We start from the raw sequence: 27570 nt of genomic DNA, 5'->3' as shown, positions 1-27570 counted from the left end.
TTGAGTTTGTATTTTGCAGAAACAATTCTGCTGGAATGTGCAAGTCAGAATGATCCTAGTTCCATTATTATATAAACCTTTTTTGTTGTTGTTCTGTTTCATTGACAGCTTTTCCTAGTGGCACTAAAGATCGAGGCCCTCCAGTGCAGTCACAGATCTGGAGAAGTGGTGAAAAGGTCCCTTTTGTGCAGACGTATTCCTTGAGAGCATTTGAGAAACCCCCTCAGGTACAGTCCCAGGCTCTTCGAGACTTTGAGAAGGTAAGTCATGTGAGTGGATAATTGTTATCCCAATTAGAAGCAGTACTATGGAATAGTGATGCCTGATAAAAATATGACCCATGGATTGGTCTGGATTATGGATGGCATTATCATTATGGTGTCTCTTTCAAGAGCATGTCCCAATAAACATATGCTCTGTCAGCTGTGTGCTGGGGGGTGTGGTTTATGGACCCTTGCCTATACAGCAGTCCCCCCTTTGGATGCCTCAAACTTCATAGTACTCAACCCTGTATTTACTATGTTTTTTTCTATACATACATACTTATGATAAAGTTTAATTTATAAATTAAGTGTTAATGAGACTAACAATAGTTAATAATAACATAGAACAATTATAACAATATACCAGCATTACTACTCTTGCACTTTTACATTGTTAAGTAAAATAGGAGTTACTTGAACACAAGCGCTGTGATACTGCAACAATCTGATAACCCAGACAGTACTGAGTGACTAACTGGTGGGCGATATATACAGCCTGGATGTACTGGACAAAGGGATGATTCAAGGGTGAGATGGAGTGGACGGCACGAGATTTCATCATGCTGCTCAGAACAATGTGCAATTTAAAATTTATGAGTTGTTCATTTCTGGAATTTTCTATTTAATATTTTCAGACTGTGGTTGACTGTGGGTAACTGACACCATGGAAAGCAAAACTGTGGATAAGGGGGGACTAACTGTACCAGTAAATGCTGCCTCATCACCTATACCCTTGGTTTACTTCTCAGATAAACTCAGGAAGTTTAAATGGCATTCTGAGAATCTGTAGCTGCAACATAGTGAGCCCAGGAGTCCCGGTCCAGCAGCTAGTATTGTATTCTCTGTTGCTAGCTTGGACCTCTCTCGATATCTAGGAATTGTCTGCAGTATGCGGTGGCACAGTAACAACCATTTGTTTCTCAACAAGAATCTGATAATGTTGCTTGAACCTCCTGAACCAGTGCTGCATGCTCTGCTTCTTCATATGTTTGTCCTTAGATTTGACCAAAAACAATAACTGATAATGTAATACAGATTCCCCAGCTCCCTGTGAGCTGGGTTGATCCCAGGAAGTCTGTACAAGAGAACATGTCTACTGGGATTTAAATAGCCCAGAAAGAGGCAGCCGGAATTTCTTATACTCTTGTGCTCTACAAAAAAAAAAAAAAAAAAAAAAAAAAAAGGAAAGAAATAGCTCTTTGGTGCCCCCTCAGGGATACCCAGAGAGCAGGTCCCACGTAAGTCATGTGTAGTCTGTAAGATACTGGGGTTTCTCTCATTCTGGAATTGGAATTGATAACTTTTGACAGAAAAAAAAAGTAAAATTCTAATCTCAAAAAATTTTGTGTTGACATGGGTTTACCCCATCTTCCCTCAATTTGTAAGTAGAAATATTTCACCAATACTTTCTGTACATCCTACCAGATATTTCTGTGGGCAAAGAATATGCAACATATAACATGTGCCTAAGAATTAACAGCCTATTCTTCAAATTTTTTGCTCAGCATTCTCATGTATACTGTGTGTATGTTTTTTTAAAGACATGGAGAGTTTGCATGATAATTAAGGGGCTTTTAAAGACTAAATCTCTGAACAGCTGTGTGGTGCTGGTGGGGGAAGCAAGGATGCTAACACCCCAACCTCCTCCTTTTTTTGTTTTTTTTCACCTTTTGGATCTGCTGTGATGCAGAAAGGGTGAGCAGAGCTGCAGAGCTCCTCAAAACTGTGTGGGGTGCTCTCCAAAGGACAGCCAGCCTGCATGTTCCTTTTCGTTGAGAAATGACTGGAAATATAGAAATGAGGGGTGTCACCTCCATTGAAGGAATGGGTGGCAGATATAAGGCCCAAAGTCCTTTTCTCTTAGAGTTTAGGTCTAATATGACAGATTAGTCCTTATTTCTCAATGCTGGGAAACACTGACAGAAACCAAGCTAAGATGCAGGGAAAAGGCCAGTAAGAGATAGTTTAAATCTCTCTCTGCTATGTGTCAAATAAAAAGTAAATAAAGAGGCTACAACCCACTTCAGGCTTGATCAGAAAGTCATTGCCGGTAAATCATGCAGTGTTGTGTCATACATTTGTTCATTTTTATATCCATTCATCCATCCTGTGGACTCTGAATGACAGCACCTAAAATACAAAACGCCTCCATGAAAGGGTTTAAAAATTAGAGAAAACATTGGTTAGAAAAAATATAGGAGAGATAGGAACACATTCCAATGCCCTACCCTAAAAATGGTAAAATACTAAATAACATGGTATTTTCTGTAAAGTTTAAAATATGCATTCGGTAGCCTTGGGATATAGGATAGGTAGCAGTACTCAGAGAGAGGAAGGGACATGCTAAATGTTTTTTGCCAGAGTAGGGTCGACTCCTCCAGGGCTTAAAGACAAAGGGATACAGGCCTGGAAGGAGCAGCCAGGAATCCCTTCTTATTTCATTTATCCATGCAACAAACACATGATCACATTAAATGAGATACTTTAGTTCCTGCCCTTAGATAGTTATAGTCTATTTGGAAGTACAGACATTGCATTAAATACAATATAGCATGGCAAGTGCTTTCATAGAGATAAGGACAGTACACTCTGAGATCTTGAGAGAAAATGTCTACTTTTATTAAAGGAGTAGGGAAAGACCTCTTACAAGAGGACATTTCTCCTGGGGGCTTCATGTTGAGCAAGGTCTCCAAAGCTGAGTTAGATTTTACTAGTCAGAGAAGTAGAGTATAATATTCCAGACAGAGAGGAGATTTGGGGGAAGGAAGAGAGATATGTTCAAATAAGAGACTGGACTATAGAGAGGTAAGAAAAGGAGAGTTAGAACAGGAGAGAAGAAATATTAAAAGTACTTAATCTGTCAAAAGTAATTATAATTGTTCAGTAATGCAGTTACCTCTAAAATGTTTGCTGATGTAGGAAATTCTAGAGAAAAAAGGCCCTTTGATTACAGGGAAAGAGATAACAGACTAAAAATGCAAATACTGGCACATTATGGAACCAAAACATAATTAGTCAATTAACAAGTGAAAATGACAATTATCATTTATGTTGGTGCAGAAAAAAGGGACAAAGAAGGCAACATTTCCAACATACAACAGTGTTTCTTTTCTTTCATTCTCCACCCACAACCAACAGCATGGTTGTATGTGTATACAAACTCCAATTGTATGTTTGTCAGGTTGAGGTCAATAGGTATTACACTCCATGATGAAAGGAGGGCATTGCTTAGCATATATGCTTCATTTGTATTTTTGAACGAGTGAGTGATTTAATTAATTTCCCAACCGTACCAACTTCGTTATGTAGGCACTTTTCCCCACTCAGAGAATCCACTGATGAAGGGATCTTTATTCTTTTCAGATCTGTAGATCTGAAAAGAATAAAGCAGTGGGTTTAGTGTATTGAGCAGTGGGTTAAGTGTATCTCATAAGTTGTCTTATTTTGTGTTTATAAGACATGGAACAAGCATCACTCTCCCCATTTTTTAAATGAGGGAACCAGGACTCACAGAAATTGTGACTTTTTCAGGGCCATAAGTTTATGTACCATGATCATAAATCTGAACACGTTATTGGATCAGAAATAAGTTTTACCTACAAATGGTCACAATGATGTGTTGAGAAAAATCCCTTGCCGTATGCTTTCTCACTGATCACAGCCCCCAGCTGCAGCATCTCTGGAATGAGCGAGACTTCAGTGGTACATACATAATACTGGCTAGCATTTGATGATCACTTTCTATGTGGCAAATATCGCTCTAAGTATGTGACAGCATGATCTCATTTACAACAACCTTGTGAAAAGGCATGTTCACCAGTTAGAATGGTGATCATTAAAAATCAGGAAACAACAGGTGCTGGAGAGGATGTGGAGACATAGGAACGCTTTTACACTGCTGGTGGGAGTGTAAATTAGTTCAACCATTGTGAAAGACAGTGTGACAATTCTTCAAGGATCTAGAACTAGAAATACCATTTGACCCAGCAATCCCATTACTGGGTATATACCCAAAGGATTATAAATCATTCTACTATAAAGACACATGCACACGTGTGTTTATTGCAGCACTATTAACAATAGCAAAGACTTGGAACCAACCCAAATGCCCATTAATGTTAGAATGGATAAAGAAAATGTGGCACATATACACCATGGAATACTATGCAGCCATAAAAGAAGAATGAGTTCATGTCCTTTGCAGGGACATGGATGAAGCTGGAAACCATCATTCTCAGCAAACTAACACAGGAACAGAAAACCAAACACCCTATGTTCTCACACATAAATGGGAGTGGACTAATGAGAACACATGGACACAGGGAGGGGATCATCACGCACGGGGGCCTGTCGGGGGTGTGGGGCAAGGGGAGGGATAATATTAGGAGAAATACCTAATATAGATGACGGGTTGATGGGTGCAGCAAACCAACATGGCACATGTATACCTGTGTAACAAACCTGCACGTTCTGCACATGTATCCCAGAACTTCAAATATAATAAAAAAAGAAAAGCCATGATTATTATTCCAATTTATAAATGACAAACTAATGGCAAAAAGAATAACAAAGGAACTTGCCCAATGACTCTTGATTGAGCCTGAAAACACCTGATGTCTTTGTGACCTAAAGATAGTGGGCATTTCCTATGTTGGGGAACTCAGCTGGTGAGTTTGGTGCTAATGAAGATGTTGGCTTATTTGGAAATGGAATCACTAGTTCCTCCTATTTAGATTGATGCAGATCGAAATTCTACCAGACTCCTGCCTCTCTAGGTAAACTGTAAATCCACTTTTGTCTTCCAATATTCTCTATTACATGATTTTTACTCTATTAATTCTGAACTGCTTGCAATTCAAAGCTGTTTCATACTTTCATTTCTTTGTACCTGCTGTTCTCTCTGCCTTGAGAACATTTTCTCTCCTATTGTTTATTTGGTTACAGTTTACTCATCCTTCAAGATTCAGCTCAGGTGCCTTTTTAAATTTATTTATTTTTTAATTTTAGGATGCCTTCTCTTACTCTCTAATCCTAGAATACATACCAAGACTCTAAGCTCCTTGAGGGCAGAAAACACCTCTTGCCCATTCTTTTCTAGTCTCTAGAATATAGCATAATGTAGTACATAGTAAGTGCTCAGTAAATATTCATCAACTAAACTAGCTGAAAATTATTAAAAATTAGATATCCTACTGGATTTGTATCTCTTCTGCCTCTACCTGGTATTCACAATAAGTTGAATAGTTTTAAGGAGGGCACTGGTGTGTTAATCGATTGGGTAGGATGGGAAACTAGGAAGTCAAGAGATGTACATTTCTTTTCCACTTTATTTTTTTATTGTTCGTTTTTTTGAGAAGGAGTCTGGCTGTGTCACCCAGGCTGGAGTGCAGTGGTGCAATCTCAGCTCACTGCAGCCTCCGCCTCCTGGATTCAAGCGGTTCTCCTGCCTGAGTAGCTGGGACTACAGGCGTCCGCCACCACACCCGGCTAATGTTTTGTATTTTTAGTAGAGACGGAGTTCCGCTATGTTGGTCAGGCTGGTCTCCAAATCCTGGCCTCAAGTGGTCCGCCCTCCTTGACCTCCCAAAGTGCTGGAATTTCAAGCGCGAACTACACGCCTGGCCTCTTTTCCACTTTAAATGGAATGATAAAACTAAGAATGAAAAGGACAGGAGAGAAAGTGTCTTTTTGAAATAATATTTGCTCATTATACACCAGGCACTTTTCTAGATATTTGACATATTTCATTTAGTGTATTTTCAGTTCATTTTCCTAACTTATGAGATAGATATTACTTTTACAACCATTATACTAGTGAAGAGATCAAGGTTCAAATAACTGGCCCAAAGTTATATAAGAATAAAGTAACAGAGCCACTGTAACTCCAATGATTCCAACGTTCTTGGGGAAATGAAAGGACTCTCGTAACAGAGCCACTGTAGCTCCAATGATTCCAACGTTCTTGGGGAAATGAAAGGACTCTCAGAGAAGGAGAGCATTACGTTGGTGGAATGCCTGCAGTTGGGTTTCTTACACAGAATCCACATGGCAGACGGTACAGAAAAGCCACAGAACGGTGGGAGTCTTTGGCTATAAAATCAAGAGGGGGCCTCCACTGCCCTGTCCTGTTTACACATTTTTCTAATAATGTCGTCTCTAACAAGAAAATATCATCAAAACCAGCTGTAGTGTATGCCTAACTGTACTCTGCAGCTTTCCTTGGCAGTCTGAATCTAACCGCAGTGAGTCAGCCTGTTCAGGTCCCACCCATCCCGGCGAACTTTTCCACTTAGATCTTGAAGTCTTTGGGGAGAAAAAAGAAAAAAAAAAGTGCTAAAAGCAGAAGGCTTTTTCATTTTGGGGGGTTTCTGGAGCTCTGAGTTATCACTGTCTGGGTAACCTGTGCTAATTTAGGTTAATTGGGGTCCTGTCACTGCCCTCTTTATGTTCCACAATTTTGGTGCTTCTGGAGTGTTTCTCTCTAATTACAGCCTTGGAAAATGAATACTACTGGTGAAGCGCATTTTTATTTTTAAAAAATGCATTCATTCTTCCAAACCACAGTGTCCCAAACATACTGGTTTTGTTTTCACTGGTATCTTAGGACATTCAAAAAGTTATTAGGAGGCAGGGGGTAAATATTAAACTTTCAGCAATCACAAGTGCAGTTTGTTTTCCCTTTTCAATCTCATGTTTAAAAAGGGAAACAGAGGGCTTCCACACACAGTATTCCACAGACTTTCCATGCAAAGTTTTCGTTCCTAAGCAGCATTACCAAAGATATGAATCAAATCAATTACTTTTTTTCTTGTAGAACTACAGAGTAAAAGGAATGCTTCTGAGTGCTGTAGAAGATACAAAGATGGACATGAGATTCCATTCTCAAAGAATGTACAATCTGATTGGGGCATTAAAAAATTTAAATTATTCAAGATTTAATTTAAATAACATCTAAGGCAATATTGAAAGAGATATTTCAAGATGGGAGTACTTGCCAAACTAATGTATGTTTTTAAAACTTAAATATGGCCAGGTGTGGTGATCATGCCTGTAATCGCAGCACTTTGGGAGGCTGAGGCGAGCGAATCACCTGAGGTCAGGAGTTCGAGACCAGCCTGGCTAACATGGTGAAACCCCATCTCCATTAAAAATACAAAAATTAGCTAGGCGTGGTGGCACGCGCCTGTAATCCCAGTTACTCAGGAGGCTGAGGGAGGAAAAGCGCTTGAACCCAGAGGGCAGAGGTTGCAGTGAGCCGAGATCAAGCCACTGCACTCCAGCCTGGGCGACAAAGCGAGACTCTGTCTCAAATAAATAAATAAATCTTAAATACTGGGATAGAACATTTTTTCTCATTTGTGCGTGCGTGTGTGTGTGTGTGTAAACTTTTCAAAGTTGTAAATATTAGCTTACATTGGTTATGCAATTAATAAACAAACTTTATCAAAAAGAATGAAATTACAAAAGTTGGACAACCCTGAACATTCTGAAAGATATGATTACCAACACAGAAAAGAGAGCAACCACTTTCACAGAGAATGTAGCACTTGAATTAGAATCATTCTTTTTGTAATTTTAAATTATCTCCTTTCTGTCTCCTCATTAAAACTTGTTTTCTTCTCTTCTCCCATTGTTTGAAGAGAAGCCCTGTCTTTCTTTCTGTGGACTTTGCAAAGTTTCCATTCTAATGATAATTTCCATTCCAATACTAAATTTAAAAAATAACAACAAAGATCATGATACCAATTAATATTTGTAAGTGCTTACAGTATGCCAAGTTCTGAGAATGCACTTGACCTTATTATCTTATTCAGTTCTCCTAATAGTCTTTTGAGGTTGGTACAACCATTGTCTTCGTTTGTAAAGAGAGAGACACTGAAGCTAGGAAAACACTAGTAATTGATGGAAAGTGCTGGAGCTGGGATTTGGACATAAGTGTACTGGTTCTAGTGCCTAAACTCTTAGCCACAATTTTATTATGCTTATTGATAGCTGACCCCCTTATTCATTTGTTTGTTAATCCACTCATCCACTTATGAGTGCATCGTGTGTGCCAGGCCATGTTCTAGCTGTTAGTTGCACAATGATCAAGAATGAATGTATGAAAATATGTATTTTTGGCCGGGCGTGGTGGCTCACGCCTGTAATTCCAGCACTTTGGGAGGCTGAGGCAGGGGGATCACCTGAGGTCAGGAGTTCGAGACCAGCCTGGCCAACATGGTAAAACCCTGTCTCTCCTAAAAATACAAAAATTAGCCAGGTGTGGTGGTGCACGCCTGTAATCCCAGCTACTCAGGAGGCTGAGGCAGGAGAATCACTTGAACCCAGGAGGCAGACGTTGCAGTGAGCTGAGATTGCCACTGTACTCCAGCCTGGGTGACAGAGCTAGACTCCGTCTCAAAAAAAAAAAACAAAAAAAGAGAAAATGTATGTTCAAGGATGAGTGTTTATTTCAGTATTCTTTATACCAATACAATATTAGTCAAGGTGAGGATTATTTCAAGTGTGGAATATATATACAATAGAACATTATAGAGCAATGTACTGACTTGGGAGGATGTCCATTATAACAAATTTAAGATTAAACAAAACAACGGCAACAACAATTTGACTGAATATTACAAAAAATAAGATCTCATTTTTGAGGGCGAAAAGATGGAAATGTCTGGAAGGATACATACCAAAATATTGATGTTGATTATGTCCGGATGATGGAATTAGGCATTGCCTTCTTTATAACTTTGAGTATTATATTTATTTTAATTATCTATTCATTGAAAAAATATTCTAGTGCTTTTACTATGTGCAGCATACCTTAAGCATTGCAGATACAATATTGAATAGGCAAACATGGTTCCTGCCTTCATAGAGCTTACAGATTAGCAAATTCCAACAGAATGTAATTATTATTGTAATAGAAGTAAAGAGTGCTATGGAATATATAGCTGGGTACTTACTCAATCTGAAGAGGTTGGGGGATTCAGGGAAAGTTTCCTAGAGGAAACTGCATCTAACCAGGGACCTGAAGAAGGAATAAGAATTAGCCACTAATAAGGGGGTGGGAGTGTGAGAATGAAGAATGTTCCATGCATAGGAAATAGCTTGAATCAAGATCCAGATGAGAGAAAGAACCATAGTCAGTATTCCTAGATAATGGGATGTAAGGAATGCAGAGAATTGAAACCAGAGAAAAGAGAGAGGAGTCATCATACAGAGTCTTGCAAGTTACGTAAAGGCTTTTAAATTTTATCTGAGCTCAAGGGAACTGCTGAAAGCTTTTAGACAGAGAGGTGACATGATCAGATTTTCCTCTTAGAAAGACCCTTTTGGCTTCCTTATGGACTCTGCATAGGAGGAGGAGTCTAGAGGCAGAGTAAACAGTTGCAGTATTCCAGGCAAAGGTTGGTGGAGATGCCAGTATAAAAATTAGAGAAACGGACAGGTGAAAGAAATTTCAGAGGCAGAATTGATAGAGCTAAGCCATTGATTGGATGTAGAACCAGTGAGGCTGAAGAAACCCAAAGATGACTGACCACCAATTCATCTCTTCACTCACATCCTACCCACTGTCACCTTGTTGTAAACTTCCAGACTACCTTCACCTCTCTCTTCAATAACGTGAGTTATTTGTTCAAAGTCTGCCTTTTCTGTTAGAACATGAGCTAACTATAGCAGGGACAGTGGTTGTCTTTTCACTTCTAGATACAGTGATTAGCATAATGCCTGGTACATAGTAGGCATGCCCTTTTCTTTTCTTCTTTTTTGTTTGTTGTGGATGAATAAATGATGTCAAGTTTTCTTGCTTGGTCAACTACTAGGTTATGCCCTCCACTGAGAAAGAGAACAACTGGAACAGGCACATGTAGTACTTTTATGACCATTGAAGCAACAGCAACACAAACAAAAAACAGTAAAGCGATTTCTGTTTTTGGAAGAAAAGTAAAGAAGATTCTTCCTGTTATTAAGGAACTCCAGATCTACTGGGGAGACCGTCAAACAGATAATCCCAATATACTGTGAAATGGGCCACAATAAGAGTAGGTCCGCAGTGCTGTGGAAGCATTCAGGAGGAGCCCTTGCCCCGGCATTAGGGCCAGATAGGTCTCTTTTAGAAGGTAATATCTGACTTAGATCCTTGTGGGTGAGTTGGGATTAGTTAAGTGAGAGCTGGGTGGGAATTAAAGAGAAGTGACATTCTAGGCTAATGCTGCTACCCATGCAAAGTCCTGGAGGCAGCATGAGCCTGGTGAATTCAGAAATAGGAGGCTTTCTGTCATGGATGGAGCAAGGGAGGGTCAACTGGGGTTCATGTTGGCTCTGTCTTTTCCCTTATCCCCCTACTTCTGGTCAAGGCATTATTGTTGCAGCCATGGGCATTCATGGTATCACTGTGGACTCTTGGTTTGTTTTTTTTGTTTCTTTTTTTTTGAGACATGGTCTTGCTCTGTCATCCAGACTTGAGTGCAATGGCACAATCTTGGCTCACTGCAGCCTTGACCTCCTGTCAAGTGATCCCCCATCTCAGCTTTCTGAGTAGCTGGGACTACAAGAACATACCATCACGCCTGGATAATTTTGACTTTTTAAAAATTTTATTTATTTATTTATTTGAGATGGAGTTTCACTCTTGTTGCGCAGGCTGGAGTGCAGTGGCGTGATCTCCACTCATTGCAACCTCCGCCTTTCGGGTTCAAGTGATTCTCCTGCCTCAGCCTCCTGAGTAGCTGGGATTACAGGCATGCGCCACCACACTGGCAAACTTTGTATTTTTAGTAGAGACGGGGTTTCTCCATGTTGGTCAGGCTGGTCTCGAACTCCCGACCTCAGGTGATCCACCCACCTTGGCCTCCCTAAGTGCCACTGCGCCTGGCCTGTTTTTTAATTTTTTGTAGAGATGGGGTCTCACTGTGTTGCCCAGGCTGGTTTCAAGCTCCTGGCCTCAAGCAATCCTCCTGCCTTGGCGTCTCAAAGTGTTTGAGCCACCATACCTGGCAACTCTTAGCTCTTGTGGCCAGAGCAGGTCGTAGTCATGCCTTCAAAATTGCCTTCACTCCTAGAAAAAAATGGAGAAAGGATTATTTAAAATCTAGAGAAAAAGGTGAGCCCATAAGTCACTCTCTCTGAATTCCAGAAGCTCAGCAAATAATCTGAGTTGAACCAATTGTGAACAAACACCAAGTCCTGCTGATGTTGATTGGACCAAAGTGATGGAGAATCTAGTTTGGAGTCTGGTAATCCTTGGGAGGCCCCAACATCACTGCAGCTCAACTGTCATTCCCGCCTTGCAGCTCATTTAACTGCCTCTGGCAGCACTATTTCTGGCTGGGCCATCTATTTTTGGTGGCCAGGGAAGTTGTTATTTGTTTTGTTTTGTTTTGATATGGTTTACAGTGCTCTAGTGTGATGATGAAGATAACATCTGGTTGTTACAGGATTGGGGGTGTTGTGGGTGTGTATCTATGTTGGGGAAGGCAGCAGGAACATCATCTTAACTCCTGTTCTTTATCTGCATGATGAGGTTGCCTAAGGCAGGGTTTATTAATCAACCTGATGCAATAGCTCTGTCATTAGTGCTCTTGTTACCAGGCAAGAAAAGGCTGTGTACAGGATGGGTATCAGTATGCTTCTGAGTGTTAGGGAAAAAAATGGAATGATATTATTAATATTTTAGCATTTAAGAGACTCTGGAACTTCAGGAATTATGTTAAAATTTCAGAAACAGAGTTTTAGAAGGGTGATTTGTTTGTTTATTGTACAGTCCAAAAGAAAAAAGCAGGACTTTGTGGAATTCATAATCAGTTTTCTGAAGCAGGTATCAGTAGTTGGCTTCTGAGACAAGGGCAGAAACACCATATTGGCATAAAAGAGTTGATGAGTGGAACACCAAGTTGGTTGGCTCTGGTTGACATTTTCCTTGGTAGAATGTGGTGTGTGAAAGTTATACATATTTTTCAGAACAGGCCAAATACGTATGTTTTATGTCAAAACATAGATCATATGTTTCTGTTTTATCTGAGGGTTATCACAAAACTTTACGTTTTTATAAAACTTAATCTGTGAATATTCATTACTGAGAGCCACTTAGAGGATACTTCGTCTGATCCTTCTTTTAGGGCCCTGTAATATAGGTAGGATTGGTATACAGAATATTTAGACGTGATTCATTCTAAGCCATTTACCTTTAACTGAATTGAATCAAATTGGACTTTAACTGAATCTTTATCATTAAAAAAAACTCTTATAAAAGATAAAGGATTGGGTTAGTTACTTCTCTCAGCTTTGGTTTATTTCTTTGTCTTCTTCTTTTAAAAACAAAGCTTTATTCAAACGATTAACACACTATACAGCTCATCTTCTTAAATCATACAATTCTATGATTTTAGTATATTCACAGAGTTGTGCAACCATCACCATTGTCTAATTCCAGTACGTGTTTCTCACTCCAATAGGAAACCTCATACTCATTAACACTCACTTCCCGGTTTCCCTCTCCCTGGTTCCTGGAAACCACTAATCTACTTTCTCCCTGGATTTGCCTATTCTGGACATTTCATATAAATGGAATTATACAGTATGTGACCTTTTGTGTCTGGCTTCTTTCACATTATTGTATAATGTTGTCAAGGTCATTTATGTTGTAGCATGTATCAGTACTTCATTCCTTTTTATGGCTGAGTAATATTCTATGATTTGGATATGCTAAATTTTGTTTATCCATTCATCAGTTGAAGGACATTTGAAATACTTCCAATTTTGGCTATTATGAGTAACGCTGCTATGAACATTTGTATAAAAGATTTCGTGTGGCCATATGTTTTCAATTTTCTTGGGTGTATAACTAGGAAAGGAATTGCTAGGTCACATGGTAACTCTTTGTTTAACCCTTTGAGAGCCAACTTTAGTTTATTCATCTTGAAAATGAAGAAAACAATTTTTTTTTTTTTTTTACATAGATCCAGGTGGTCAGATCCTTTAGGGTCACCACCAGGAAGATTATTTACAGTGAAGGATACTTTTTGAAAAGTTATGGGGGGCCTGAAGTAGAAGAGGGAATACCTTATCAGTTGCAAGTGAATCCCAGGCTCAGAAGGGTCATACAGTCTCATGTTTAAGGCCCTGATGCGTATGCAGTATGGGCTCAAACTGTTGGAGTTATAGTCTGTGCTCCTCCACTTTCTCAGTGAACAAGTCAGTTAACCTCCTGATGTCTCTCTGTCCTAGGCAGTAAAATAGGGATCATCATGTCTTCCTACTTCAAAGGTTGTGGTAAAGATAAATGAAATAATACACATGGAAGTATTTTGTACATTGTCAAATCCAATGTAGATGATTGTTGTTGTGAAGACAGTATAATTGTATCTGATTAATTTTGTAATACAGGCCCAAGTCATTCAAAACAGCCAGGAATTAAAGTTTTTATTTGTACAATTCAGATTTTATGAGAACAGCATAGAGACACCTAGACACAGGGATGCATTATAAATAAAATACGTGTATGTAAAATGAACCAGCCCTCTCTTCTTCCTGCCCCATCTCTTCTTGTCTATCCCCATCCCCAATCCAAAATAAGTTGGGCTCCTGGTTGTAGTTCCCTGGGTGCTAAAAAGCAGGAAATACTCTCCAGACATTTCTGTACCCTTCCCATAGGGCAGTTTTGAAAATATGACAATTAGCAAAGTTATAGGTTAAATCATCTACTGGGCATCATCCTTGAGTCATTGTTACTGCTTTTGTCTTAGAAATATGGTGTCCTTTACGTGCACTTACTGCTTCTGTAGCACAGGCAGCCAGAGCTCTCAGTCTGAACAGGTAGACTCTCGTTACCTTTTAGGGCTGCAGGAGAGCTGGTGGGCATTCTGAAATTCTTTACGAAGTGATAGCTCTCTCGCTGGCCTTTGGTAGGAGTGTTTCTATGAGAAAATGTGTTTCAAGCATAGAATTTTGGGATGGCCAAAGATCTTAAAAGCCATCTAGAGCTAGCTCCTACCTGATGTGGGAAAACTTTTAACAGTATCCCTGAAAGGTGATTCTTGAGTTTTGGTCAAGCCCCTTTTGTGACAGGAAGTTTAGTCTGTCTCATGATGTATGTACTCAGTAAAAATTTGATGTATAAACATATGGATAGAGTGTGGCAATATCTTTATTACATCTAACTCTACTGGAGAATTCATCCTTATATCTAATTGATAACTGCCTCCCTGTAATTCCTACTTTCATTCCCTTTAAAATAGTTTTAAAAATTATAATCTGTTTTACAAACAACAGGAATATACAAAGAATAATTAAACACTTGTCCATGTATTGAATATCAAAATGTTAGAAAACATTATTTTTAGTTTATTTGCCTCGGGTGAAAAAACAAAAGTTAGCATTACAGATACAGTTGCAACCTTCTTAGTATCCTGCCCAGATCCCAGTCTTCTGACTGCTTTCCTATACTTAACCATTAAGTAGTTTCCCCAAAATGACCCAATGAGAAAAAAGGAAAGCCGAGATTTGAACGCTGGTCTTCACGGTTCAAAGCTATTGCTCTTTTCACAGTTCCATGCTACCCACCCTAGATAAATATGTATGATAGTGATCATATTTATTGACTATGTGTAAATTGATGTAAAGTGTCAAGGGTTACTTAAAGCACTACTCTTCTGTTCTTCTATTTGCCATATTAACTTATTTATTTTCAAGGAAGGTAAAGATAAGAATTATCCACAGATATCAAATTAGTACAGTTAAAATTGTGGAAGTTTGATTATATTTGAAAAGAATGTGTCCATTAAGAAGATTAATCATTTTTTGTTAGTGAAGCTTTATTTTTAGGAGAAAGATTGGTAAAAAATTCATATGTTTTCAAGTACATCCATTATATGAGCTAGCTGGGGGGTCTGAATATGATTAAGCAAATGTCAAGCTGGGTTTTTTTAAAGGCAGACTTGACAGTTGGTTGTGTTAATGGGGCATGACAGGCAACAGCTGGGTGGTAATCCTCCTCCTACTGTTGGCATTGATTGAGTCTTTATTTACGTCGTATTTTTAGTCTGGACTAGAACGTTATTCCAGGGGTGGAATGAAGAAATTAAGGAAAAAGAAGGGGAGAGCCATTAAGGTTTGGAAGAAACATTCTGAGACCATAGTAAAGATGTTATATGTACTAGGAGAAAAAGGAAGAACAAAGATAGAAGCACTTCGCCTTGCTCAAGAATCTGCAGTGTTTTATTTCCTAAGCAATGCAGGGGTTATCAACATACAGGCCTGTTTGCTGTGAGCTAGTAGGTTGCCGTGCGCATCTCAGGTATGTGTGTTTTTGTTTGTTAAAGCTTTTTTTTTTTCTTTTCCAAGTTTGCACATGCAGCGCTGATGTTTGTTAAAGCTGCAAGAAAACAAATAAGTAAAACGAAACCTAAGCAATACACAAAGAAAATAATCTTCCCAGTCAGCAGTTCCTGGCCCCCCCCAACCTCCACTGCCCTCCTCCCCACCTCCACTTCCCTTCCCCTCACTCTTATCCAGATTGACAGCCAGGTTCTTGGAGGGGCAAACTCCAGGCTTCTCACCTTGGCTTTCAAGATCTCCCTGAGACGGCTTCTTATTTCCCCTCATCTCTGTGGCCTATTTCAGGATAGTATGTGCCCTTTGCTTTGGCCTGGTGGGCACTCTGCCCTTTCGCTCATGTTCCACCTGCCTGGACTGCCTTGTGCTCTCCCCACTGCCTATCCAAGCTCAACTCATCCTTTGAGATGAGCTAAAGTGCCAATTCTCTGTGGTACCTTCTCTGGCAAACTCTCCTTCCTAATTTTTATAGTTTTTACTTTTTTTTTTTTTTTGAGATGGAGTCTTGCTCTGTCACCCACGCTGGAGTGCAGTGGCATGATCTCCGCTCACTGCAACCTCTACCTTCCAGGTTCAAGCAATCCTCATGCCTCAGCCTCCCGAGTAGCTGGGACTGCAGGAACATACCACCACGCCCGGCTAATTTTTGTATTTTTAGTAGAGACGGAGTTTCACCATGTTGACCAGGCTGGTCTTGAACTCCTGACCTCATGCAATCCGCTCACCTGGGCCTCCCAAAGTGCTGGGATTACAGGCATGAGCCACCGCGCCTGGCCCAGTTTTTACTATTTGTACAGTTCATATTGTCCTTTATAATTTGTCATATATGATTCCATATTTGTTCAGAACTGTTGTAGAAAGTCCCGATTCTGCATGGTGTATTAAAATGAGTCTGTTAGAATAATTTATTTTACTTATAATCTTTTTATAAGGAGGAATGCTATTAGGTATGCTTTTTATCCTAAAACACCTACATAATCTTGTGTGTCGATTAAGTTGTATTAATCCAATGAGAAATAAATCAGCAGGTTAATTACTCATCCATTCTTTAATTCAACAAATATTTATTGAGCACCAGCTGTGTGTCAGGCACCTTTCTGGGCACTGGTGACACAGCAGTGAACAAACCAAGAAAACATCCCACTTTTCTCAGGAAGTTTACATGCTGGTGGGGAGAGACAGACAAGAAACAAAATAAATAAGAAAATGTATTTTAGAAGGTGATAGTGCTACGGAATAAAAAACAATGAAGGGGGATTCGGAGAGCTGGGATGAGGCACAGGGTGCCTAAATAGAGTATTCACTTCACCAAGAAGGTGACATTCAATCAAAGACAAAGAAGGTGAGGAGAGAATCATACACCTACCTAGAGACAGAGCAGCCAGGCAGAAGGGTCAACAAGTTCAAAGGCCTCGGAAAAGAAACTTCTCTTGCTTCCTGCTTTTGAGAAATAACAAAGAGAAACAGTGTGGCTAGAGCAGAGAACAGAGGGAGAGTGGTAGGAAGAAGCAGAGGAGGTAACAGGAGAGGCAAGAAGAGGGTGTAGGACCTCAGGCCTTGCAGTCTGGTGAAGGGACATCACCTTTCACTCTAAGTTAGATGGGAAGCCAGGGGGCTCTCCAGCAAAGGAGTAATCCGACGTATTTTGAAAGGGTCACTGTGGCTGCTGTGCTGAGAATAGACTACAAGGGAATGAGAGTGGGAGCAGGAACACCAGTTAAGGGGCTATTCAGATCATGTAAGGAAAAGATGGCGGTACTGTGGATCAGGGTGGTAGAAATACCAGTGGCAGTAGTGGTAGTATAACATATATACAAAATACAGATATGGTAGTATAATAGTATATGTAATATAGTATAATATATATTATCTACATAATACACCAGCTACAACATATATATTATACTACCATATATGTTATTTATATAGATACTATTATGTATAATATACACAGTAAGATTTGCAGACAGATGATATGTAGGAGAGAGAATTAATCAAGAATGATTCAAAGGTTTGGGCTCAAAAATCTGAAAATATTGAGTTGTTACAAATTGAAAAAAGGTGTAGTGAGGGAGGAGCATGTTTACTGGGAAAGATCGGGAGTTCAGTTTTAGATATCACGAGGATGTGATGTCTAAATTCAAGCAGAGATTTCTGCTAGACAGTCAGATATCAGTTGGAGTTCAGGGAAAAGATCAGGGTGGGCATGTAAACTTAGAAATGTAAGTGAACAAAACGTCATTTTTCTACCTATTCTAGAATAAGTGTTCTACCAAATATAGTTTCTTTGGGACTATTAAAACAAACCTTTTTCATATTATTGGAAATCTATGAGAATAATACAGGTGAGCCAGCCCATATATAACAAAGCAAAACGTACAATGTTTTATGGAATATTTTCCTGTTCATTGATTCCACAAATATTTAGGGAGTGCTTCCTGAATACTATGCAACAAGAATACAAGCACACGAAATATGCCTTGTCAGCTCTCAAAACACTCTAGCCCGGTTGAGGTCATTGTAAACAGACTGTGACAGCACAATGGGATGAATGCTGTTGGAGAGGTCTCAGGTTGTTATGGAAGCTGTAGGAGTTTATGAAGACGTATTAGTTGGTCATTGACTTTTTCCTTGGGCAGCTTCAGACCAGTTGGAAAGATCAAACACACAAAAAGTCACATAACTCTTAAAAGGTGCAAATAACCCTTCAAGATAACAAGAGCCACATCATAAGGCAGCATATGAACACTTGTTGAATGTTAATATCTGCCTTAGAGTTCAAAAGAGGAAGAAGTCTTTCCAGGCTAGGGTAATAGGAAAGGCTTTGCTTGGGTGGAATTTGGGAACATTCAAGTTGAATGATCTAAGCCAAGAGTTGAATATGTACAGCTAGATCTTGGGTGAGAAGACTTGGTTGGAGATTTGGGAGTTGTTTTGAAGGTGAAAGTGTAGCCCTAAAAGTGGATAAAACCTCCATGGATAAAAATGTGAAGAGAAAAAAAGTAGAAGCCTAAGGACTTACCATCATTTAAGTACCCACTTTCAGGAGCTGGCAAAAAACACAGAAAAGGAGCCAGAGAGACAGAAGAACAAGATATCATGGAGGAAATAGGCATAAATGTCCAACAGAAATCTAGGATGCATAAGAATACCCGGGATTCATACGCAGTTTTACTTCCTGTAAAACTTTTATGAAATTATCTTACCTGATAAAGGAATCTAAGTAGACAGCCAAAGCATGGTTAAACACTTATCTAGACTCTGGCAGCCTGGCTACCCTTGAGCAAAATGGAGGTGATAATAACTGGGTTATCACCTTGAAGAGCTTAGACCAGGAAAGGGCCTTAAAAATCACTGATTTTGGCCGGACGCGGTGGCTCATGCCTGTAATCCCAGCACTTTGGGAGGCCAAGGCGGGCGGATCACGAGGTCAGGAGATCGAGACCATCCTGGCTAACGCCGTGAAACCCCATCTCTCCTAAAACTATGAAAAATTAGCCGGGCATAGTGGCGGGCACCTGTAGTCCCAGCTACTTGGGAGGCTGAAGCAGGAGAATGGCTTGAACCCGGGAGGTGGAGGTTGCAGTGAGCTGAGATTGCACCACTGCACTCCAGCCTAGGCAACAGAGCAAGACTCCGTCTCAAAAAAAATAAAATAAAATCACCAATTTTTAAAGCCATTTCATTTTTTAAGTGAGGACAGTTAGGCCTCTAGAGAAATGGTCTATAACAAAGCTATTTAGTAAGAGAACTGGGAATGGAAAAGGATATTTTGAGTTGTTTTAACTTAGACTTTTTTCTTCACTGTCTCTAACTAAGCCTAATTGGCATTCTCTTATTCTAAGAATTCAGATTTAGTGAAAATAGTTAAATGGATTTTAAATGTGTGGTTTTTTTTTTCAAATGGTAAATATTTGGGCTTGCCTATTTTGCCTATTTATAATCTAAATCTGTTTGGGAGAATGCTTTGCTCTAATTATGCCCTCCTGAGGCCACTTTATCCACTCAAACATTTTCTATCTTTCAAGGCAAAGTGCAAATTCAACTCCTAATGAAGCTTTCTCTGGTCACCCCAGTGAGAACTGACTACTCTTTCTTACAGGCTCCCCCAGAGTCAACGTTTTTTAAACTCAGGCTGAAACTTATTAGTGGGTCATGAAATCCATCTGGTGGGTCACTCCCAGAAAAAGAAATAGGAAATATCAGAGTACATCACACATAGTGATGGTGACAATTACTTTTTGAAACATTTACTTCAGTTAAGAGTGTATGCATATGTACTAGATGGCAATGTAACATGTAAAAGTTGAAAAACACAGGTTTGGAAGATCATAATGTAAAACACATATCTTAACATATCATGGCCAGCTGTATGACCACATAGCTCTTTGAGGGTTGGGACATTCTTGATCTACATATCCCTCATGCCCAGTGTCCTACCTGGTGAGTACTCAGGAGTTGTTGACTGGAATGATTATGAAGGTTTGAGAAGGAATTGGAAGAATGAAAAGCAGGTAGGTTGGGGAGAAAATGAGGGCTTGAACTAAGTGTAAATTTTGTAGTTTCCTTTATCTTGGATGTTAATATATTTTTTTCAACCTAATATTATTGCCACCAAGAATCCGTGTTTGTTATCTGTGCTGTGGGGTTGTCTCCTGTCACCTTCAATGTAATGTGGTATAAATAATACTTCCTGCTAATGTTGCAGCTGTCACTCAAGGATCTTAAATTACTTTAGGAGCAAGATCTGGTGATGAGTGCCCGGCTCCACTTGGCAGGTGCCAGAGTTAAGAACCAGTGACTGCCTGAAATCTTTGGGCTCCAGGATGACGGCTCCCTCTCTGTCATCCTCCTACACTCTCTTCTGCCCATCCCTTCTTCCATGGAGGGAGGATCCCTTGACCCTGCCTCTTTCTGAGCTTTGTAACTGGTAAAGAGTCTGCAAAGATTCCACTGAGCTAGAAGATTTGTTCTTTCTTTGCGGGTAGCCATGGTGTGTTTCGGGGGAAGGCTCATGACAATAAAGGCTATTAGTTGAACTGCCTCAGAGCTCAAAAAGCTTGGAGCTGAAAACTGCAAAGGAACTCATTAGAGGTGAGCTCTGGATTATCAAAGCAAATTGAAACTCCTCTGGTTAGAAGCTCTTTAAGATTTGCACTGGACAGAAAGGGGATATTTGACATGCGGTTACCTTTGTGGGCCATTTTATGTACATGTGGTCTTTTCTATAGCAACCTTATTTCTTGCTTCTGGCCACACTCCTTTCAGTCTTATAGTCCAAATCAGCCACAAGTCATTTAAATACCCCCTCCCCAACCTTTATTTCCTTCTCTTCTTTGCAAACCGACTGTCTGTCACCTTGAATTGCTCCCCTCCCCCTTTCCTGGAAGCTCTTGGGGGTCAGTCTCTCTTTTCCGAGAAGCTGTTAACTGCCTACAGTTGGGCCTGGGAGGCTCCAGGAGGGTGACAGCAGAGTCCTGGCTTGGAGTCGGGTTACACCACTTGTGTCTGAGTTCACGCAGCATGTTCCTCTGTCAGGGATTCCGCAAATATCTCCCTGAGGTAAAAAAGGAAAGTGTGCTGTGCTCCAGCACCCAGAGCGGTGAGCCCAGTCCCGAGTCCCAGAGGGAGCTCCAGCAATAGGGGCCATGTCGCCGTAGCCCCAGCCTCTCGGTCCACAGCCTCAGCAGCATCCCAGCCGGCTGGCTTCATGCTGCGGTGCAGCTGCACCATGTTCCTGGGTTGAGGGGGCAATCAGGCACGCTCCTCCCCATGGGTTGCCCATCATGTCTAATGGATATCGCACTCTGTCCCAGCACCTCAATGACCTGAAGAAGGAGAACTTCAGCCTCAAGCTGCGCATCTACTTCCTGGAGGAGCGCATGCAACAGAAGTATGAGGCCAGCCGGGAGGACATCTACAAGCGGGTGAGTGCAGGGGCCTGCTTCTCCGGGGCAGGGGCAGGGGCAGGGGCAGGGGCAGGGGACGGTTTGGCCTGCCAGTCGGTCGCTATTCTAGGCTCTTCCTAGCTAGTGCTGTGCTAGTCAGCGAGAGAGGTGGGGTTTCATCCAGCTCTGGTCACCTTAACAACCTGTGACCTTGGACAAGCTCATTTCACCTCTCTGGTGCCTGCTTTCTGCTTTCCTTCTCTGTAAAGAAAGAGGGCTGGAATAAATCAGAGGCTCTCTCAAACACTGACGTGGAACTGTGCGGAACAGTCACCTTGAGAGCTGGTTTAAAATGTAGATTCCATGCCTCACCCTAGGGATTCCGAGGGATTCCTAGGGATTCCTTAGTAATGTGGGGGAAGCTGGGGGTGGAGGGTGGGGCTGGGGTGGATATTTGCATTTTAAAAATTTATTTATTTTAGAAACAGGTCTTGCCCTCTTGCTTAGGCTGGAGTGCAGTGTCACCATCATAGCACTGCAGCCACCAACTCTTGGGCTCAAGTGATGCCTTCTGGCTCAGCCTCCTGAGCAGCTGGGACCACAGGCACAGGACACCAGGCCCAGATAATTAAAAAAAGAAAAAAAATTGGCAGGGCACAGTGGCTCATGCCTGTAATCCCAGCACTTTGGGAAGCCAAGGCAGACAGAAGGCTTGAGGTCAGGAATTCGAGACCAGCCTGGCCAACGCGGTGAAACTCCATCTCTACTTAAAAAGTACAAAAATTAGCAGGTGTGGTGGCATATGCCTGTAGTCCAAGTTACTTGGGAGGCGGAGGCAGGAGAATTGCTTGAACCCAGGAGGCGGAGGTTGCAGTGAAACAGGATTGCGCCACTACACTCCAGCCTAGGTGACAGAGCAAGAGTCTGTCTCAAAAAAAAAAAAAAAAAATTCATACCAAAGGGGTGACACTATGTTGTCCAGGCTGGTCTCAAACTCCTGGCCTTTAGATCCTCCCACCTCAGCCTCTACAGTTGTTGGTATTATAGGCATGAGCCACTTTGCCTGGGAAAATATGCATTTTTAAGCAAGATCCCTGAGGTGACTCTGAAGCAGATCATCTCCAGGTCATACCTCTCCTAGAGAAAGTCCCCTCCTAGCTCCAGCTTGGTGGGGCAGAGAATGATGCTATGGAGAAAAGGGCAGGGGCTAAGGGTGTTTCTGTTCCTTGAGAAATTCATGTTTGCTTTTGAAGATGACTATGCAGATAACCTTTTAAGACAGAATCTTAGGCATTTTTAGTCTTTGGAATAGCTTGCCTTAGAATGAAGAAGAGAGTAACCTGTGGGATAGCAGTTGGCCTGGGTGGAGTGGGAGGGGAAATGGCCTCTTCCTTGGATGGGAGGGCTGTCTTGATTGACAGGTCAGTGATGGGGGTGAGGAAGGAAGACCTATTGGATTGGCTGAGCTGTGGGTGAGATACGACAGCACCTTGATGAGAGGACATTGGGCTATGGGTTATGAGAATTAAGCCTCGTAGCTGGTCACCACAATATTGGTTTCCTCAGCCCTCTCTGTGTCTGAACAAGCAGGACCTGAAGTGGCCCAGGTGACCGGGGACCGGTTGCCTCTGACCTTATCAGAGATTCTAACTCTCCAACTTTTTACGCCAGCGGACTATACAAATACTATTTTCTATGTGTGCCCTGTCCTGTCAAGAGGATGACTGGGAAGCATTACAGGCTGCTAGATAACATCTTGGATCAGGGAAATAGCTGGTGTCTATGAGACCCAAATGATTATTTAGTAAATTCAATTAATGTGTATAGCTAAATCTGGGGGACTTAACTCTATTTCTTGTCTCTCCTGCATTTCCATGTTTTAAGTCCAAATTTTCCAGAAGTTGGTCCAGATTCACCTTTTATCTTTTATGTGGCTATATAATGAGTGTGCCTCACTGGAGCTGCCAGGTGTCAAGAAGGATATTGCCAAGTGAGGGTTGGTGACAGAGAGATGGTGAGAGACGGAGGATGAGTGGGAGGTTTTGCCTTAGGGTAGGAATAGTGGATGGATTTGTTCACTGTGCAGAGTGAGGAACTTTCCCCATTAACTGTCTTCAAGGCAAAGAAGGAAACGACAATTTCTTAGGTAATTTGAGGGAAAGGATTTTGTTGTTGTTGTTGTTGTTGTTTCGAGACAGAGTCTCACTCTGTCGCCCAGGCTAGAGGGCAGTGGCATGATCTCAGCTCACTGCAACCTCCGCCTCCTGGGTTCAAGCAATTCTCCGGAGTAGCTGGGACTACAGACGCCTGCTACCACACCTGGCTAATTTTTGTATTTTTAGTAGAGACGGGGTTTTACCATGTTGGCCAGGCTGGTCTCGAACTCCTGACCTCAGGCGATCTGCCTGCCTCAGCCTCCCAAAGTACTGGGATTACAGGCATGAACCACTGTGCCCCACCAGGACTTTTTTTTTTTTAAGCTTGAATCAGATGGCTGTCTGAATCATTTGGTCTCACTCTCTGCTCCGCCCTAGCGAAAGATCTTTAGGAAACAACTATGGGTGGGGTGTGAGAAGGCACGATTTCTCACCTGGAGAAGTGTGATAAATGAGATTATTGGAGCTGCACAAGGTGTATGTGGGGGGAGTGGAACACAGCATATTGTCACATGCAGAGAGGACAACCCTTTTGCTAGACTCTAGTATTGCCATGGGTCCCATACAGGAAGTAGATATGGCCCTGTCTCTATCTAGTGTTATGTGTGAGCAGAGTTGTCAGGCAGCTACTGCATCGTATGATTTGAGGGATCTCAAACTACTGTATCCCCTCCTCTTCCTTCTCACCAAATGTTTGTTCAATCTGCCTGTCATATTAATTTTCTCATTTGGCTATGATTATTTGAAAAGCGCTAAAGGCTTGTGTTAAAATGTTCTTATTACTTGGGAAACAGAACACATAAAGCCATTATCAATCATTCAGAGTTGAAATTAGTTTATCACACTATGTCATGATGAGGGATTGATAGGAACTAGAGCAGTTCTGGTTTATTTTATTTTTTTGAGACAGGGTCTCACGCTGCCACCCAGGCTGGAGTGCAATGGCACCATCACGACTCACTGCAGCCTTGACCTTCTGGGCTCAAGTGATCTTCCCACCCCAGCCTCCCAAGTAGCTGGGACCACAGGTGTGCCACCACACCTGGCTAATTATTTGTGTGTGTGTGTGTGTGTGTGTGTGTGTGTGTGTGTTTGGCAGAGATTGAGTTCTCACTATGTTGCCCAGGCTGGTCTCAAATTCCTGGGCTCAAGTGATCTTCCCACCTTGGCCTCCTAAAAAGCTGGGATTACAGGCATGAGCCACCACACCCAGCCACAGTTCTGTTTTGATGTAAGAACAACGGATTCTGAAAACACTGCATTAAGACCTATTGTCAACCAGGAGACTTAGTTAGGCAAGTTACTTAGCCTCTCTGAGAATGTTCCAGCCTTTGTAGGATTGGCATTAACAATAATGCTACAGATACTGAGAATTACTTTTTCTATGAATAAATAGCAGCCATGAAGATGAAATAAGAAAATATATCAAAACACTTTGTAAACTTAATAACATCACATATATATGAGAAGGTAGTAGTTATATTTCTACTAGTAGTTATAGTTATTATGAAATTTAAATATGGGGACGAGGTTTGACTCTTTATAATCTCACCCTCATAATTCCCACAGGTGTGTCTTATGTTCATTCTTGTTATTCATATTGTGATCCCACAAGATTAGGAAGATTAATTAGCAGCAATGTTGGTGAAGAGACATCATGGGTAATGTGCCCAGCATCACATGGTAAATCAGGTGGTTCAGAGGATAATTTAGAGTACTGTTCTGTTACCAAACTTAGTAACAGAAGTTTGATTTTTCTGTTGCTAAGAAACAGAATTTTCTTGATTCTGATTTTTTTTCTTTAGCGTTGGAAGGACACTTCTTTAAAAAAAATACAGTAAAAACATTAAATCAAACTCTACTGAGTTAGAATCTGCAATAATTTGAGTGCTGTATGCGTGGTTCTTTTTAAGAAAACCAATGCTTGTGAAACATATGTAACAGAAAGTCTATTGTGAGTAGTAATTATTTTATTGATGTGCATATGTATGCTACCAGGAATTTTTGTTGAGCTATTTGTACTTAAGAGTGAAAAATTATTCTTAGCGAGAAACAATAAAGTATTTGATTGGCTTCAGGGAAGGGAAATACGGGCAATTTTGGGAGAAGAGGACTGGAGAGTGGGTGCTATCTTTCTCTTTCCAAGTGGCAAGTCTTCTTCTAGGTAGCTGATTGAGGAGACTAAAATAGATATAATCCTTACTTGTAAATGGAAGCTATAAGGATTTTAAATTATAAGAGGAGTTGTCAAAGCTAGAGAGTTATGTTAAAAACCTAAGAGTATCAACCTCAAAGCAAGTAAATAAAAAAGAAGTTAGGAGTTTCTCTCTTTTAAGCTGTTCAGAGAATTAAGAAATAATCTTAAGAATCATCCTGGCCATGGATTAATAAAATAATATTAATTTATACATAAAAATTGGTTTCTTGAGACTGGCTACTTTTTTGTTGAGTGTTTATCCTGTAAGCTTCAATTTTTGTAAATCATCATAATAAATTTTTTAAAAAGGAAGAGGCTGCTTACCCTCAGTACCGATGGAGTGGGACATATGCCTACATGACTAGGCACTGCTACCCCCTTTTGGTAGCAAACATTAATTATAAGTTCAGTTTTTAGGGAAGACAATTTTGAACATATAAAGCAAGCAAAGGAGAAATCATTGCAGTACACTGACTCTGGAGCAAAATAAAGTGAGAAGATGTTGTGAGTGGTCCACAGCTGAGTATGGCCCACTCCTAGGGAGACTGGCTTGTTAGCATTTCTGGACTGCAGCTGCTGTGGTAAGTAATTTTTGGGTGGCAACTTGGCTGACTTCCTCATTGTCAATTGCCTAATCCTGCATTTTCTCATATTAGTCAAGTGTGTCACCACTGGAATCTTGTCTGACCCTGGAATTTATGAAATCCACTGCTGTGTGGTAAACACCCAGTCTCCAAACAGCACACAAAACCATCATCCACTGGGTTTTGCCCCCTGATGACTACTTGTTCAACTTGTGTGAATTAAGTTTCCATTCTAAGAATGAAATTGAAAAACTGACAAGGCCAGATCTGATAGCAAAAGGGTCAGGAGAAATAAAATGTTGTCATCCTTGACCAGATAGATTCAATATTTAAATATGATGTAATTGATATTGGAAGGTTAAAGTGGACTTAGCCCTTAGATATGAGTTGAGAGACTTCTGTTGCATTGTTTTATGACCCTTAAGCTGCCTGACTTCTTTGAGATTGAAACTTCTTTGGTTTTCTCATCTTTGAGATTGGATGATACTTTTCCTGTGCAATCTTTGAGGTTTATGCATAGCATACTCCTATAGCTATGGTAAACAGCCTACTGATTTTACTTGCCTACCAAATTGTCATTGTTTTTACTATTCTGTTATTGCTGGGCATAATGGCTAAGAGCTATAAATTGGCGAGACCTGGGGTGAAATCTTTATTTTTCTACTTACTATTTGTGTCGGGAAAAATACTATAATTTCTCTGAGCTAAAGCAAGGGCAGTAATAACACCTATCTTATAGGGTCTAGAGGAGGATGAAATGAGTCAATTAGCTGAACTCAGCATAATGCCTATCACATGGTAAGCTCTCAATAAATATTTGCCATTATTGTGACAAATTGAGAGATGGCAAACTTATCCAGATAAGTCTTAATTACTGGACACATTCATGCTGGACTATTTTTTACTCCAAATCAGTTTCTTTTTCCTCAATAGTGGACTTGGGACCATTTGTCCTATTTGTCTCAATTCTCAATTTTTGTTTGCTTGTGTGTAAATAACATAATATAATCCAAGTGTCCCTATTGCATCAAATTTACCTTGGCATTCTCAGATACAAATGTTCATTCAAAGAAAGTAAATAAGAAAGGCTGGGTTGATTAAATTTCTTTTTGGCTCATTGACTGATTTTCTTTGGTCCTAGCCTGATTTCTTTAG

General features: G+C 40.6%; 1 protein-coding gene across 18 annotated transcripts in view; it reads left to right on the top strand.

Moving 5' to 3' along the window:
- PDE4DIPP2 (phosphodiesterase 4D interacting protein) overlaps positions 1-27570 on the top strand; it is a 226099-nt gene that overhangs the window by 58707 nt on the left and 139822 nt on the right. For all 18 annotated transcript variants that reach the window (XM_063715329.1, XM_054528934.2, XM_054529910.2 and 15 more), the window contains exons 3-4: positions 109-260; positions 21407-21517. In XM_063715329.1, the coding sequence (XP_063571399.1) occupies positions 109-260; positions 21407-21517 (263 nt within the window). The remainder of the gene's footprint in view (positions 1-108; positions 261-21406; positions 21518-27570) is intronic.

The sequence above is a fragment of the Pongo abelii genome, chromosome 1 (assembly GCF_028885655.2).
Source record: "Pongo abelii isolate AG06213 chromosome 1, NHGRI_mPonAbe1-v2.0_pri, whole genome shotgun sequence".
Lineage (NCBI taxonomy): Eukaryota > Metazoa > Chordata > Mammalia > Primates > Hominidae > Pongo > Pongo abelii.
The sequence above is the reverse complement of the archived record's forward strand: the minus strand, read 5'-3'. Positions and strand labels throughout refer to the sequence as shown.